General features: G+C 52.0%; 1 protein-coding gene across 10 annotated transcripts in view; it reads left to right on the top strand.

Moving 5' to 3' along the window:
- Positions 1-17,004, top strand: part of NDEL1 (nudE neurodevelopment protein 1 like 1) — a 23,491-nt gene extending 6,487 nt beyond the window's left edge. For 7 of the 10 annotated variants that reach the window (XM_066331871.1, XM_066331872.1, XM_066331864.1 and 4 more), the window contains 8 exons: positions 2,007-2,104; positions 3,443-3,596; positions 4,717-4,865; positions 5,834-5,970; positions 7,954-8,127; positions 8,897-8,988; positions 10,966-11,117; positions 15,529-17,004. In XM_066331871.1, the coding sequence (XP_066187968.1) occupies positions 2,019-2,104; positions 3,443-3,596; positions 4,717-4,865; positions 5,834-5,970; positions 7,954-8,127; positions 8,897-8,988; positions 10,966-11,117; positions 15,529-15,616 (1,032 nt within the window). In that variant the 5' untranslated portion in view covers positions 2,007-2,018 and the 3' untranslated portion in view covers positions 15,617-17,004. Of the gene's footprint in view, positions 1-2,006; positions 2,105-3,442; positions 3,597-4,716; positions 4,866-5,833; positions 5,971-7,953; positions 8,128-8,896; positions 8,989-10,965; positions 11,118-13,505; positions 13,549-15,528 lie in introns of those variants that run through there. The other 3 variants (XM_066331866.1, XM_066331869.1, XM_066331863.1) reach the window with 3 other exon arrangements.

Raw genomic sequence — 17,004 nt, 5'->3', positions numbered from 1 at the left:
TGCTTGCAGGCATCCCTTGATGATTTCCAAGGGTGTGCCCCGTGTGAGCAGACAGGAAGGAGTCTTGTGCCTTATCTCAGCTGCTTCTAGGAAATGATGTAAGGTGCTTCCTTGTGCAAGCTTTTCTCTAGCCACATCCTGGATTTTACTGATGGCTGGGCCGCTCACCTTTTGAGCTGTGTGAGCTGAGCCTGTGTTGTGCTTCATCTGATTTATTCTGGGATGAATGTGCTCCCTGCTGGTTTAGAGCCATTCAGGGAAAGGTTAAAGGAATTTATGGGGAGGTTGGATCAGTGCTTGACAAGTGCCTTGTCCTAGCAGTGGGAATCCCTGTCCAGGAGCTGCTGGATACACCTGAGCTTTGTCAGGTGTCTGCTCCCACCGTGGAGCTGCAGCAGTTTGGGCTGAGCTCCACGTCCCCAGAGCCTGGGATTTGTCCCTGGGGAGTGACTGAGCTGCCTTGGTAACGGCTGATGCAAGTGCTCCCAAAGAAAATCCTGTCTGAGGTTTGTGATGGGAATGGCTCCACAGGTGCCATTTCTCAGTGCAGGGAAGGAAACACCATCCCTTCTCCTGGGCAGTGTGAAGACCTGAGCCATGACATGTTTGCTTCTGCATTAAAGCTCTGGAGTTAAATAAACACAGTGTGAGGTTTGAGGTGTTTTTGAAATGCTCTGGATAAATTTGCTCTTGTTTGTGGCAGCTGCAAGCTCAGCTGGAGAACCAATGTGCCTCACTGTGTTTGGCCTGGCTGCCCTCTGACGAAAGCATGGGATTGTTCTGGCCCACTTTAGGTGTCAGAAATGTGGGTCACTGAGATACAGAACACATTAGTGTGACAATTTTAGCCTGAGGGGACAGCGTTGGCCGAGAAGCGATGCCCGGTGGAGTGTGAAAGTCAGAACTTTTAGGTCAGCTCTTCTGATCCATGGGCTTGGTGCAGAGAATTGTTCAGAGCTCCTCTTGGAGCACTGGGGAGGTTGGCTTCATCCTGTCCTTTTTCTGGGTGGTCAGGACAGAATTTGAGGCTTGGCTTTTTGAGGAGGGGAAAAAAAAAGCCTTGAAGAGCTGTGGGATTGCTTGGGCAGGGCTCAGCAATGGAGCATCTCCTGCCTGGGGTCTGAGCATTCTCCTGGTCCTGCTCCTCGTTTTATCTCCTTCACCACCTCTGAGACCTGGTGTGTGCTGAGGCCTCTAATGTCTCATGCCCCCTAGACTGTATATAAAACCATACAAAAAGTATGTTGGGTTGTGCTGCTTGTGCTGGCTGACAGCTTGGGGAGGTCCAAGAAAGGAGGATCCTCATGGAGAGGGGATGATCAGTGCCCTGGTGTGGGAAACTTCTCCTCTGAGCCCCTCCAGGCTGGGAATGCTCCTCTGTGACGTGAGCATGTCGTCTATGGGAGAGGCTGATCTTCCTTGTGTCTGCTTGAGGCAGCAGCACTACGTGGATAATTGCTGGTAGCTGCATGTGACACAGGCAGGACTTAGCCAGGACTTGCTGCAGGAGGAATAAATTGAGTTTTGATCTCCACACAGTGCTGTTTGTAGGTACCTCACTTACCTCAGCCTCCTTCACCACTCAGCTTTAGCAGCTCTAAAAGCAGCTGTAGTGCACTCACTGTGTGGTGGCAGGAGGCAAAATCTCAAAAACATTTCATGAAGTAAAGTGGAAACTGAGAGCTGTAAATGTGAGTGTATTAGCAGCCATGGGCCTGAGTGGGCTTGTGGCACCAACTGGAGTTTGGGTGGCAGGTAAAAAATACAACCAGAACTTCTGGTCTCACTTCAGGCTGTTCCACAAGCCCTTCCAGAGACTGGGGGAAATCCTGGGGCTCGTTGAGGCAGGTCTGTGTGCTGGATGAGCCCTGGGAGGGGTTCCTGACATCCTGGGTGTGGGTGCCAAGTCCTGGTGCCCTGGCTGGGCTGCCCAGGATTGAGCAGAGGGTTTGGGGGTGATCTGCCTGGGTTTATCCTGAGTGTATTCCTGTGTTGGTGTCCTGCAGGTCGTGTTGATCATGGACAGTGAAGAAATCCCTACTTTCTCGAGTCCAAAGGAGGAAACTGCGTATTGGAAAGAACTTTCCTTGAAGTACAAGCAAAGGTATTGTGGATTTGCAAACTGAATTTGGTTCTTAATGATCAGAGCACTGTTTGATCTGTTCTCTGCAAGGCCACACCCAGATGCTTATTAGATACTTGAGAGAAAACTGTGAGAAGAGAATTCTCTGGAAAGGATTTCCAGCTTTAAAATTTCCATCTCTGTGGGAGCTGAGTGTTTCTTGCCCAGTGCCACCATGCCAAGAACTGCAGGCTATGTTTTGAGCATGTTTGAGCAAGAGCAGGGCCTTTTTATGATCATGTGCACCTTTGTGTAATTAAAGTGCTGCCTTAAGTGGGATCTTGATGTTTCATCATAAAAAGGCACCTTTGGGCTTGCCTTGTGTCATTCCTGTTCCCTCAAGCTTTTTCTAGTGGAATTACTGGTATGAGAAGTGGCTGATTTGGTGTCTGCTGCATTTTATTCAAGTGTTTCATAGCTCCTGGTCCTGCCTGTACCTGTGGTTTGCATCTCTGAGGGGACACAGGCTTTTTGTTACCAAAAGTGCCAAGAGAAGCTGCTCTCTGCAGTAATGCTGTGCATCTGGAGGGATTGGAGGGTGGGCTGAGGGGGTTTTTTTGGAGTTAAATCCCTCTCAAACCCCAAGAGCCCAAGGGGCATTTTTGGTTTGGTTTGGGGTTTTTTGGGAGGGACGTGTTGGGAATGTGGAAGGGCCTGTCCATGTGGAGAACCCTGAGCTGTTTGTGTGTGTCAGAAATTCCACCTGAGACACCACTGGATGTGTTGTTACCCAAAGCCTCGGTGGTTTTCTCTGCTGCTTGCTCAGGGCTGAGCTATTACCTGTGCTAAAGATGCAAATTTAATAAGCAAAGTCTGTGGAGTGGCTACTTCTAGTATTTAATAACTCTCAGTGGTTTGAGGCAGGCATGTCCTGCCTTCCTGACTCAGCAGGATTTTTGCAAACTTTAATTATCCAGCTAGTGCAGAGATGCAGAGACTGTTCTCTCTTCGGTTTCTGACCAAAATCTGGTTAAATGTTTGCTTAATTCATTGTCTGTTCCATAAAGTCTGCCAGCAGTGAAAGCTAATGGAGCACAAAGTGCTTCTCAGGCTCCCATGAATCCTGTAAATAGCTTTGATTCCACACAGCCCTTCAAGGTGGCTGCTGGGTTTGGTGTAAGAGAATTAATTTCCTTCAATAGCTCAGCTTAATGGCATTTCTCTGTTTCCCCGTTTTTCTTTTTCCTCTTAGAGGTCTATGGATGACACTTAAGTGCTTTAAAACTCTCGTTTTTCAGCGTTTTATTTTAGAAGAGCTGCAGATTTTGTGTTAACTTGGGAGCTGCTGGCTTTTCCACTGATGAAATCCTCTTCTTGCAGCTTCCAGGAGGCTCGTGAAGAGCTGGCTGAATTCCAGGAGGGAAGCAGGGAATTAGAAGCTGAGTTGGAGGCACAGCTAGTGCAGGCTGAGCAAAGGAACAGAGATTTGCAAGCAGATAACCAAAGACTGAAATATGAAGTGGAAACATTAAAGGTAGGTTTTCTCTGTGGTGGTGTTGCTTTTCCTTTCTGCTGCATCTTGGATTTCTTTTTGGGTCATCTGGGCTGCTCTTGGGCACTGAATATCCAAATAAAAAAGGAGTTGTCTGCTTAAGATCCACACTGAAGTGTGGCATGTACACCAAATAAGGCCAGGGACATTTGTGGCAGAATTTTTCTTGCTCACGTCACGAAACTTGTTCCTGGAGTTTGTGCTGGTTGGAATTCCCAAGGCTGTGCCAAGGAGGAGTTTTATTTGTTCCACAAGGAACATCAGCATAGCAACAGGGCACAACACAAGGGCTTTTGTCAGGCCACTGCCTTGTCACCTTTCTTTGCAAACCAGCCTTTTATGAGACCCCACAGAAACCAGAAATTAGGTGATTTGTGCACATCTTTCAGGGAGTTTCCATGTCCATCTGTGGAGCCAGGAATTGCTCAGGGATCTGCATGTGCAGAAGGAAGCTCTGAATTGATGCCTCTGTGTTAACATGTTCTTGAAAAAGCATAATTTGGGGTTTTTTTAGTGAAGACAGAGGTTCGAAATTCACTCCGTGGAGGGAGGGTTTATGGGGTTACTTTGTGTCTCCAGTCCCAGCTGTACCTGCAGGGTCAGGCTGTGTTTGATGAGGTCAGTAGTTTCTCAGTGCCTTCAGAGAGCTTTTGGCAGTGAATTCTTCAGTCTTTTGAGGATGACTTTGTGGGCCTGGAGGTTTTGTGACAGATTTCAGTGGCCCATTTTTGCTCACGGACACATCAGAGAATTTGTGGTGTCAGGGTGGGTGCTGCTGAGGCAGAAGCACAGAAGGGGAGGCTGAGCAGTTGGATTTCTCTGTGCCTTGCTGGAGCAGCTGTCAGTGCAGGCTGTGAGGAGCAGATCCAGGGATGCATCCCTGAGAGGCAGCTGTGCCGTGGGGAGGTGGCTGGGGTTTTGTACCGTGGCCAGCTCTGATGTTCACAGTGTGTTCTTTCTCCCTCTCCAGTTTCTGCTCTGAATTAGCAGCGCTCCCAAACCAGCATCCTGCAAACAGAGTGATACTTTCTGTCCCCTTTTCATGCTGATGACTTGGACAGGGCCAGCAGCTGATTGTTTATCTCTCTGTTCCTTGTTTCAGGAGAAACTGGAGCACCAGTACGCCCAGAGTTACAAGCAGGTGTCATTGTTGGAGGATGACCTGAGCCAGACAAGGGCCATCAAAGATCAGCTGCACAAATATGTGAGGGAGCTGGAGCAGGCCAACGATGACCTGGAACGTGCCAAGAGGTGAAGGCTGCAAACCTCCTCTTCCCTTCCAGTTTGCGCCACAAAGATCTTTTCTTTGCTGCTCAGCTCGAGCATTTCATTGTTCCTTAAAGGGAAAACAATCAGAAAAACCCCAAACACCACCAAGACTTTGGATTGTTTGACCAGTGCCCCTCAGCAGCAGCAGGAAGGGCAGTGGGACAGTGTGGTTTGTGAGGAGCAAGCCCAGAGCCAGCCAGGCCACTGCACTGCCCTTGGTACCCCCAGCTAAGTGACTGATGTTTGTGGTCCTGCTGCCTCAGAGCCCCTTTGAAGTCAGAAGCTGCTGCTTTCCATAGTCCCTGTTAACTCAAACAGGCCAGAGGAGTCTCCTGGTCCCTTGCAGAACAGCTGGAGGCCACAATCCTGCCCTTTCCAAGGGCCTGGAATGAGCAGGCTGCTGCTGGGAACTCCCAGTTTGGGAGGAGGTCATGCTTCCCTTCTGCTGAGTGGGAATTCTGCCATTCAGGGAGAGCAGGAATGAGCCTCTGGCTATCTGGAAAAAAGATCTGAGAGCTGAGGCCCTGTTTGCACAAGGCTCTTAAGCTCATGACTAACTTTTGACACTGATTTTGTAGGATTTGGGTCTTAGGTAATGTCCCAGTGCTCTGCTGCCCACCTTGGCTGGGCTGTGCCTGTGCACACCGGAGCTGGGGCACTGATCAATGCACAGCTTTGGAGCATGGCTTGGGGAAAAAAAAAGCTGGCTGCTCTGGGCTGGCTCTTTCCCACATCTTTGTCCATCTCTGAGAGCCAGATGCTATCCTGTTCTTCTCCTCTTTTCCCCCTGTTCCTTTGGAGTCAATCACTCCTTTCTAAGAAGCATTTCCTTGGCTTTCAGATGTTTACCTTGAACATAGCCTGCTACAATTTTCCTTCTGCTGTGCTTTTGAATAAGCTTTTATGCTGGCTGAGCTGAAGAACCTAATATTCTGGGTTTTTGTTTCTAGGGCAACAATAGTTTCCTTGGAAGACTTTGAACAAAGGCTGAACCAAGCTATTGAGAGAAATGCATTTTTAGAAAGTGAATTGGATGACAAGGAGTCATTGCTGGTCTCTGTACAAAGATTAAAGGATGAAGCAAGAGGTATGGCTGGTCTGGGTGGTTCTGGGTGCTGGTGCAGGGTTGGTGTGCTAAAAGAGACATACAGCAAGCAAAGCTCATGTTTCTAGAAAGCCTCACATGATGAGACTTGAACTGGATGCTTTAGGTTTTACTGACAGTGTGTTCTTTGTATGTCCAGTGTAGCCAAAAAGAAAAATTTCCTCATTTAATAATTCAGAATAAATGATTTAATTTAATAATTCAGATAGGTGAATGATAGGTGAAGTCAGGATTTTTAACACAAAAATACTCTGTTCTACAGATATAAAAAAATTGAGGTTGCTTCAAAAGTTCCTCTTGTTGTGGGTTCATAGGAAGGGAAAGCACAGGAGATGGGAAATACAGGATAAATGGTCAAGTAACTCTTAAAAAAAATCTCTCCTGTGTTCCTTCTAAGCCCCTTGGAAATTGCCTTAAATGCATTATTTAAGATATTTCGGTAAAGGCTGTTTTTAGACCTGTGGGAGATGTTTGGGCTGGTGTTCTGGGATAAGCTGGGGAGCTGGGAATTCCCCAGTGGGTTTCACACTGAGGATGCTGGGGTAGCATTTTTATTGCTGGTATAAACTGATTTCTCTAACAGTGGAGGTGATCTGCTCATGAGCCTGTGCCATCCAGTAAATGTGCTTTAGAGGTCGGTGGTTTGCAACTTTGTTCCCTAAATGAAGCTTTCTCAAATATTTCCTCTTTTAAGGCCCAGACCTGAGTGTAAGAACACACCTGACAGCAGGCTGGGACTTTTGTTGTTGTTCTCCTTTATGAACCTTTTTGAAGCAAGTTTGTGCCCCAGAAATTGGGAACTTCATTGGAAGCACAGGGATTTTGTAATAAGTATGAAGAAAGACATTGTCTGAGGAAGTTTTTGTATTGTAATTTGAGATTAGGGCAACAAAAGTGGAAAAACCAGCAAAACCCAGGGGACTGTTTTCTAGAACAGTGAGACAATCATCAGAACAGACATCTTGTTTCTTAGATGAGTCATTTGGACATTTTTAGCATTTGTGAGTTAATCCCCCTGGCAGCAAGCAGGAGCAGTAGCCTCTAAAGGAACTGGTACTGTCAAACTCAAATATGACATTTCTGATTGAACAGCCTCAGATCCTCTTCTGGGAGCTCAGACAGATTTTCACTTCAGCTTTGCTGTTATACCTAAAACCAGCTCTGTTTGTTACAACTTAAAAGCTGTGTTGTGCAGTTAATTTTGCTTTTGTACCAGATTGAGGCAAGGAATAGGAGGGTCTGTGAAAATGAAGTTGCTCTGCCCGAAAAGGAACGACTCACTTGTAATGTTTGAATCTTTCTGAGGGTTTGAGAGATCCACAGCTAGGCTGGGCTGGGTGTGGGCATTTCCAAAAGCTGTGGAAGGGGAAGGGACAGGGTAGGGATAAGCTGCAGTCTGGGGAGGAGGTGACAATGAAAGCAGACTTTTCTAATGCATGTCCTTTGGACTGCCCTCCAGTCTGCTCTTGCACATGTCAGGGCGTCAGGAAACTGGATGCAAGCCTTGCACTGCCTTTGGCTTGTGTGGGTTATGAGCTGGGAGCAGAGTGTAGGGAGTGGGAAGCACAGGATCAGGCCGTTGCTCTGTCTTCCCCAGCTGTGTTTGAGCAGGAGCTGGGCTCAGCAGCTGCAGCTCTCTGTGTCCAGCTGCCCTTTTGGTAACGTGGAGCTCACACTGCAAATGGGGAGAGATCCTGAGGGAAATCTGCTGCCCCCATCCCAGGGACAGGGAGTTGTGTGGGGCAGGCAGGGGGGGCTCTTTGCTCCCTCCTGTCCTGTCCTGGATGGGATGGGGCTGCTCTGAGGGTGTCCCCACTGCTGGAGGAAGCAGCAGCAGGCACTAACCCAGGATTGTTGGGAACTGTCCCCTGCTGCCCCTCCCAAATGAACAGAGAGAGTGTTGGTGAGAGAATCCATCACTAATATGGGATTTTGGGGGTGTTTTTCCCTTCTCTGAACCATCAGACCTACGGCAGGAGCTGGCTGTGAGGGAAAGGCAGCAGGAGGTGACCCGGAAATCAGCCCCCAGCTCCCCCACTCTGGACTGTGAGAAGATGGATTCAGCTGTCCAGGCCTCGCTCTCCTTGCCAGCTACACCCGTTGGAAAAGGATCAGAAAATAGTTTTCCTTCCCCAAAAGGTACCATCCATAGGGATAGGGCTTGGTTGTGCTCCTCAGGGAGCCCGAGGTGGATGTGGGAATGTGGATCTCACACTCCCATGAGGTGTGTTTGAATCCCAGGGCAGCACCAGATGCATTTCAGGAGTAAATGGCTTGGGAAAGGACAGTGAAGCTTAGACACTGCCTTTGGGGGCAGCCAGGGGTTTGCACTCTGCTGTGGGGCCCTGAAGATATTTGGGAATGCAGGGAAGTGCAGGGACTGATAATTCTGCTCAGATGATCAATTCTGCTCCAATATGTAGCAGCAGTGGTGGGTGAGCATGGTCAGGGATTTGGAGTCTCTGTAACCACACTGACTTCCCAGGGCTCCTGTTTCCTCCCTGCGGCAGTGGGATCTTAGTCCTGCCCCTTTTCCCATCTGGAAGGCTCTGGACAGTCCCAGGGATTAATCCTTGATTTTTCAGATGAGGAATAGTGGATTGCAGAGAGAGCTCTGGGTGGATTAGATGGATTGCAGTCAGTAGCCTTGCAGATGGAGAGTGCGTGAACTCTGCTTGGGGGGGCTCATGGGAACCAGGGCAGTGGGGAGGAATTAAGCTTTATCATTTTCCCTGGCTAGTGAGCCTGCAGTTACTGTGGGTAATTGTATGAAATGTCTGCAGCAAGACTGTAGATATATATATATATATTTCTTTTTTTTTTTAATGTAGAAGCTGTTTTATTGAAATTTTTTTTCCAAGCCTGAACTGTGCAGGAGTGAAGTAATAAGATGTGTCTGTGTTTGCAGCTATACCAAATGGGTTTGGTACCAGCCCACTGACTCCTTCAGCTAGAATATCTGCACTCAACATCGTGGGAGATCTGCTACGGAAAGTGGGGGTGAGTGCTCTGAGCTCTGGGCTCTCCCTGGTGCTCCTGTCCTTGTGCTCAGTCACAGCACAGCCTTGGCCCCTGCTGGCTACATTGTGGAGCTGCCAATTCATCCACATCCACTGCTTAGTATTGTGATAATGCATTTTTTAAAAAATTATTTGGATTTTTAAAACCCGATCCTATGGTTCTGATCCAATTTGAGAGTGACAGAATTCATATTTGGAACAAAAAGTTTTGAAGTGCTGGGTTAGACACTGTCAACTTGTTCTTACCTTAAGTGGGCCTGCAGCTTCCTCTGTCAGGAGCTCAGGGTGAGGGAGGAGCTGGGACCACCCTGCTGGGATCTCCTGGTGGGAGATCTGCCACAGATACTGAAAGAAAAACCAGCCTTGGAAACCTTTGGTAAGAAAGTGAGAAAATAAACGAGGAGAAAGCCAAATGCTCCCATCTGTGGTTGGTGGGGAAGTGAAATGCATGAGCCTTTAAAGGGATTACACTGTAAGCAGGGAAGAAGTGCTTTAAACATCTGTTGCAGTGTTGTTCAGGACCCAGGCTTTCCTCTTGGAAGAAGAAATTACTTTTGAGCTCCCAGGAGCTTCTGGATGAGCCTTGGTGGTTTGTTTGTGAGCAGAGCAGAGGGAAGCAGTGGCTGGCTGTGCCCTGTGCCTGTGTAACCACGCTGAGCCTGGCAGGAGCTGCAGTACAGACAGTTGTTTTAGCGAAGTTGGACACGAAAACTCGCCTGGCTGCCCCCGTTTGGAGGCAGGCTTGCTTTGAAAGGGCAGCAGGACAGCTCGGGGTTAGCAGTGACACGTTTAAAAGGGGATCATTGTGAGTAAGAGTCTGCAGGGGATTTAGGGAGCTTAGTGACAATCCCATGTGATTACTCTGCAAGGACAGGAAATGCCAAATAAGCAGGCTGCTCTCCCGGCCTGCCCTGAGCCACAGCTGGGCCACCGAGCTCCAGCTCATGCACTGCTCTAGGAACAATTAGAGGGTGTTAGGTCCTTTGGGGTTTGGCTGTGCCTCATCCCAAGCTTTGCACTCCTTGTCCCTGCAGGAAGTTTCCTCTCTGCTGTCCTGCCTCAGACAGGGAATCCTTGGCTCTGGCCACAGGAGACAATCTGTGACACCCCAAGTTACCCACAGCTGCCTGTACAGTCCCTAAATAAACTTCCATCCCTAAATAAAATTCCTAGGGGTCTGCACAAGGTTCACTTACCTGTGGCAGCATGGCAGTGCCCTCTGCATGGAATATTCTGTGGGACCAAACCCCACATCTGGGGACATGAGTTTCAGTTTGCAGTGTTCTAAACAGCCCCGTGCCCAGGGAGGTGTGATGAATAAGGACTTTATGCTACACCACATGGATATTCAGAGGGATATTCAGGATGAGGTGGATGTCCAGCCTCTGATGGTGGCAGAAAGGGCAGGTGATGTTCTGGAGTAAAGGAGAGAATCAGGATGTTGCTCCTCCTTCTGGGAGTCACTGTCACTTTACACAGGTCTCTTTGGAAGGGTGGCAGTGAAGCTTTAGAAATTGACTGTATTTTGCAAGCCAAGATGAAGAAAGAAATTCCAGGAGGCATTCCTGGTGGAAAAACCAACTTTCCAAATGTACAGTTCCTCTCATAGCTGGAGGATTCTGCTTTAGGCTCTCAGTCTTCTGATCAGCTCAAGGCAGCTGCTGAAGCAAGAAGTTTGGGGAACTTCTGCTAGGATTTGGCTTCCTTATCTTGGGTAATTATTTCAGAGTTCATCTGTTCTAGAATCTGAGCCCTCGTGGAGCTGAGTAATGTCTGGCAGTTTGCATCAGCATCTGTGTGTTCCCTTTGTGGTGGGGTGACAGAGGAAATGACAGCTTTGTTCCAAGTTTTTTTTGCCAAGGGTGATCACACTGCAGTCCTGCTCATGAGCAGCAAAATACTTTCTCTTACTTATTACTTTTTTAACACTATTTTTTCCCCCTCTCCCCTTTCACAGGCCTTAGAATCCAAATTAGCTGCTTGCAGGAATTTTGCCAAGGACCAGGCATCACGGAAATCCTACATTTCAGGGAACGTCAGCAGCGCCGTGATGAGCAGCAGCAGCACCAAGTACCCACACCCAGGGCACACGTCCTTCTTTGACAAGGGGTGAGTCAGGGCACAGCTCTGCCCTCAGGGAGGGACATCTGGGACACTTTTTGTGCCTTGTTTGAACTTAGCCCACCACAGCTTTCAGCCTGTAGGAGAAACAACTCATCAGTGCCCCGCGGAGGGGATTTCTGTGAAGCAGAGAGAAAAGCAGATGTGGGAGGTGGCAGTGCCAGTCCTGCCCCATCTCTTGGTGGCTCTAACCAAGCCCAGCAGTGAGGAGAGCATCTCAGGGGCACAGGAGGGGCTGCCAAAGCTGCAGGTGTCCTCTGGGGCAGTGCAGAACCACACTGGAGATTCCCGAGCAGCAGCTGAGGGCAGGCAGGGCAGCTCCTGCGAGGGAAGGAGTCCCGGGTGCTCACAGCCCCTCTGGGGTGGTGGAGTTGTGGCTCCTCCCTGCTGGGAGCCAGGGATTGCTTTCCTGGGAGCACAACCCCACGTGTCTGCCGTGCTCAGAGCTCCCTCTGGGATGCTGGCAATGCTTCTGCAGGAGGGTTTTCCCCAGCTCCTCACAGCACGAGGCTCTGTGGGTGTACAGAGGTGGGAAAACACAGAGTTCTCCAGTGGTACTGAGGGCAGACAGCCTCCGTGCTCCATCGTGTCATCTTCACGTCATCAGTGCAGTGTAATGCTGATACTCAGCACTTCCTCAATCCTGCATCTATTTCAGAGAATGAAAGGAGCTGTTTCCAACCTGGAAGTGCCAGAGCAGCCAGCTGAGCTTCCCACATTCATCCTCAGTGGGGCTGTGTGGGGAGCAGGGCAAAGCTGCACCTTCACAACTGATGCTGAGAGCCACTGGGGTTCGGGGCTTTTGGAAAGGGAGAATTCAGAGCCTTAAAGTCATGTGAAAATCACCCTTTTGGGCTGTGTGTGCTGCAAGTCTGGAGGGCTCTGCATCCCCCAGCAGTGCTCCTGCAGCTGCAGGGAGCAGGGAAGTGCTGGGGAGAGATTATGGCAGCTCTTAGCAGGCAGCGTGGCTATATTGAGGTGTGCTGTGACAAATAAGCTGATTGCTCTGTGGGGTGGGGGTCACTTTTAATTATGCAGATTGTCATCACGCTCCTTATCTGGGCTGGCTGCCTGGAGGGAGGAGCAGGCCGGGGCTGGGGGAGGCTTAGAAAGCCTGGAAGGAAATGCTGCAGCAGAGCTGGGGGTGTTAGTGGACAGGAAAAGGGCTGCAAGTGGTTCATGTCCTGATCTGCAAGTTGCCAGAGATACTGCAGGGCCTCAGTGTGCTGTCCTTGTCCCCTGTACCCCGTGTGCTGTCCCTTCAGCCATCCTGGCAGTGCCTGTGCTGTGCTCCAGGGCTGCTGAGGAAAGCCTGGCTGGGCCCTGGCAGCTGCTCTGGGAGCTGAGCCCAGCCCAGGGTGGCTGTGCTGGGGCAGTGGTGGGTGTGAGAGACCCTGACCCAGGTGTGACACTGCTCCAGGTGTGACTCTGATCCAGATGTGAGTGCAGCCCTGCCCCAGTCTGCAGGCAGCAGCAGCTGGTGGCTGAGTGCTGGGGTTGGCTCAGAGAGAACTCAGCCCCATCATTACAGCTCTCTGCTTTCCTTCTCCTGCCAGTGTGTGGTTGAAATCCCTGAGGCATCCCCAGCTGAGGCTCTTGTCAAGGCCCTGCTCTCTGCTCTCAGAGGGGAACAGGGCAGCTTTAGGGGCGCCTAGAGCACAGCAGGGCTCACACCAAACCTGGCTGCAGAACAGGAGTCAGGGTTTGCTGCTTGTTAAAGACTCAGCAGTGTCTGCTGTAAGATCAGTTTCCTGCAGATTTGTCCCTGCAGCTCCTGTCCGGGTGCCAGGGAATGGCAGAACAGCAGCTGAGGATGGCCCCCAGGATGGGTCCTTGTGTGGTTTTGCTGTTGTAATTCCTGTTAATGGTTGGTAATGTCGGTGCAGTTGTGTCCAGGGAACAGAACTGCTCGGGGCTCTGCAGGGCCCTGCCCTGGGACAGCCACCCTGAGGTGTTGTTCCCCTTCTGCAGCCCTGAATGCCACTGTCCTCACAGCTGGTGTTTGTTCTTGGTGACTCTTGTGAATCCCTTTGTTCTAATGAAAGGAGCTGGAGCTGGGTGTGAGAAGTGCCTGTGCTCACCCAGAGCAGCCAGAGCTGTCTCTGTCACCCCCAGCCCTGACCAGAACCAGCCTGGGAACCCCGGGGCTGTTTGCAGCCCCTGCTGCAGCTCGTGTCAGGGTTTCCCTGGCAGAGAGGGAGCTGTGGGTGGCTCAGGTGTGTGAGCTGTGTGCTGTGCTGTACTGCCCGTGCAGAGCTCAGCACAGCTTTGCTGCCCTTTGGTTGGACACCTTTGCTTGGCACCAGCTGCTGCCTCAAGGGTTGTGCTCAGCAATGTCATTTTTGTGTGCATAAACTTTCCCTTTCTCTCCACTAGGCGTGAGAAGGTCATATTCCCCACCTTGGTCCTGGGTAAATGAATTCATTTGCACTGGTTGGCTGCATGTGCCGTAACCTGGGGCTTGGGGCAGCTCTGGAACTGCACGAGGTAGTTGTAGTGGCACCCACTAACGGGCCCTGATCTCAGCCTGGGGCTGCAACTGCTCTTTCTCCTGACTCAAACCTCTCTGCTGCTGTGACCTGTTGCCAGCATAAGCCTGAGTGCTGCTTGCTTTCTTAATCCTGAAGATTTGAGATGAAGTGCATGTCTGTGATTGAACTGGTCCCAGCAGGGACGCAGGGGAAGCGTGGCTTTGTGGAGGGAGCTCATTTGGAAGCTTTGCCCTTTGGTTGGGATTTTCCTTCAGCATTTGTGCCCCTTGACTTGCTGCTGTGCAGTGCTGTGGTTGTTGGCTGACAGGAAAGCAGCCGAGGGCACAAGTGGCTGGGAGATGGCCAGGGGAGAGCAGGGAGGGGACAGTGAGGGTAGGGACAGCAGTGTCCCTGCTCAGTGCCACTCGCCCTGCCCAGCACAGCTGGGGCAGCTCCAGGTCCCCAAGTGTGCTCTGCCAGCTCCATGTGCCCTTCAGGCCGGGCTCTTCAGCCCCACAAGGATCTGCCCCCGAGGATTTGGTGGGTGCTTGGAGCTGAGGGAGTCTTGGCCATGAGGTGCTAAGTCCAAAATACCGCCTGAAATGCAGTTTGATGAGCCCGAATTAGCAATCAGGGCAGAGAGTGGTTGGGCAGGGACACAAAGGCTGTGGCACGGCGGGGACAGGCAGTCAGAAACATCCCTGAGGGACACTGCAGGGACATTTTCAGCAGGGAATGCTGCTCCTGGCTCTGTCTGGAGCCTGGTTTCTTGGCAATCCCAGCACAAGGCCCAGGCAGCACAGAGTGTGCTGGGCTGCTCTGAGGGGCAGGGGCAGGAGCAGGAGTGTGGGCAGGAGGCTCCAGACACCTCCCAGAGCTGCTCCTGGAGCACAGGAGCTTTGCCCAGCTCACTCCTGGAGGCCTGGGCAGGACCTTTGGTGGGTTTTTTTTTACAGTTGCTGTGTTTAAGGTATTTTCTTTGCCTTTCGTTCTGTCTCCCACTGCAGTAATGCTGATTTCTCTCCCTTTGTTTTTTGGGTTTTTTTTTTTTGTGTGTGTGTTTTTTCATGCTCCCAGCAGAAAGCCAAGGCTGGGCAGAGCCCTCCCTAAGCTCAGCCTTGTGCCAGCTCTCAGCATCCCCCAGTTTGGTGCCTTTTGCTGTGGCCCAGCAAATCCAGGCTGCTGCTTCCCCTGGGCTGAAGAAAAGCAGAGCTGGGGAAGAGCTGCAGAGCTGCACAAGGGAGCAGGAGCTGCTGAGCCTCCAGGGCTGGGGCTTCTCCCCTGCCTGGGTATTGCAGGGCAGTTTGGGGGAATTTCATCACTGCTGGGCTGGGCTGGGGCCCGGAGCTCCTTACAGATGTGTCAGAGCACAGCTGGAAAAGCTGCTGGGCCCACAGGCTGCCCTCCCAGCCCGGGGGGAAGGCAGAGCTGGGCAAGGGGGACCCGGGGATGGAGCCTGGGCTGGGGAGGCTCCGGGAGCCTCCCTGGGGATTGGTGGGGCACAGAGACAGCTCTGTGCCACTGCTGAGCTCTGAGTGTGTGTGTGAGTGTGTGTGTCCCCTCCCGTGCTCCAGGGCAGGGACACGGGCACAGGGCAGGCAGTGACCCGGGGCTGTGCAGGGAAGGGACAGGAGGGGACAGCCCCGAGGGATGCCCTGATCCTGCACAAACCCCATTGTCTGCCTCCGGCTCTGGGGCCACTGTTCCTCCTGGGACAGTGACAGTCACCTCCCGCCAGCTCAGGCCCTGGGATGAGCCCTGAGCCCGCAGCCGAAGCTGTCCCGGTGCTGCCCTGCCCCCGGGAGGAGGAGGAGAGAGGAGCGGGCTCAGGCTTGGAGGTGCTGGGGAGAGGCAGCAGTGACCCGCCCCGCCCTGCCCCACCCCGCCCCGCCCGCTCCCCCTCTAACGGGGCTGTCTCTTGTTCCCAGGGCAGTGAACGGCTTTGACCAAGGTCCCCCCGGCCTGGGGGGCTCCCGACCGTCCTCGGCGCCGGGAATGCTCCCCCTGAGCGTATGAACCCGCGGGAGGCTGGACTTGGCTGCTTTTCTCAGCTCACCTCGAGAAGAACTGCTACTGATTCCTCCCCATTCCCACCCCGGTGGAACGTGACCCCGAGGGGAGACCCCGAGCCCACGGCCCTCCATGTCCTGTCAATACAGTTTGTTTTCTGCTGTCGCTGTAGTGGACGTTCTCTGCCCTGGCCCCACGAGCTGCCACCCTCTGCTGTGCTTGGGGACACCGAGTCCTGCTTTTTCTGAGGGACATCGAGTCCTTGCTGTGTTTGGGGACACCGAGTCCTGCTCGGTCTGGGGGACAGAACAGCCTTGTCCCCTTGGCTTTCCCTCTCGTCTCACGCGTCTGACAGAGCCCTGGCCGCTCCTCTCGCGGGCTCCCCTGTCCCTGTCCCCTCCCAGGCCTGCAGCTGCTGCTCTCAGACCTGGTGGCAGTGCCCTGGGGGTGGCCGGTGGTGGCCCTGGGGCCGTTTGCAGCCCAGAAGCTGTCTCAGGGGCAGCTGCAGCCATGGCAGGCAGAGCAGGGCTGGATGAGCAGCTCCAGGATGGGCCCATCCCCGTGGACACACACAGAGCCAGGCCCCGCGGTGGCAGCACACTTGGGGTGCCCATCGCAGCCCCCCGATGCCTGAGCTGCTCTCCCTGGGGCTGCTGCCCTGCTGCAGGGGTGGGCAGGGCTGTGGCAGGGGCTGTGCCCCAGGGCTGCCCCACAGCTCCTGGCCCTGCTGGACTCGGCCTCCGTCCCTCACCCCGCACACACCACCCCAGGGAGCTTTAGGAAGCCGCTGCCTTCCCCACATCCCCCTGCCCAGCAGCCCTGTGCTGCAGGACTGGAGTGTGCAGCCTCACCTGGGGGCTTCTCTGCCAGCTGGGGGCAGCTGAACCTTGTGGGTCTTTCAAGCAGCACATCCGTGTGGTTTCTCTGTCCGTGTGCCTCAGAGTCAGTGGATTTTCAGACTGAACCAGCAAATGGAGCCAGGGTTGGAGCTGAGGGTTCAGCAATCATCCTTCAGGGGCTCTGCAGCTCCCAGGTGGTTGAGTTACAAATGCTGAGAATAAAACCCCACTGGCCTAGCAGTGGAGGTGGGATTGTCCCTTTGCCATTAGGGTTTGTATGGTCCTTCCTTCCTGTGCATCCTCTGCTGCATTTGACTGTTTACATTTGTTTTATTGTACATAGATTTGTAAACATAATACCTTTGCCTGAGGTCTTTGTACATAACTTGGGCTTTGTAGCTTTATTTATTCAGCCTCTCTCTGGCATGTTTCCATAGGATGTACGTTCCACCCTGGTGCCACTGACACGATGTGGTTTCAAAAGAATGAAAACAAACGAGAGTAATCTTCCAAAAATAAAGTTCTTTTAATGTGGATTCAGTGGATTTTGCAGAA

Source organism: Sylvia atricapilla, chromosome 18, assembly GCF_009819655.1.
Source record: "Sylvia atricapilla isolate bSylAtr1 chromosome 18, bSylAtr1.pri, whole genome shotgun sequence".
Taxonomy (NCBI): domain Eukaryota; kingdom Metazoa; phylum Chordata; class Aves; order Passeriformes; family Sylviidae; genus Sylvia; species Sylvia atricapilla.
Note: the sequence above shows the minus strand (reverse complement) of the source record. Positions and strands in the feature narration are given on the sequence as shown.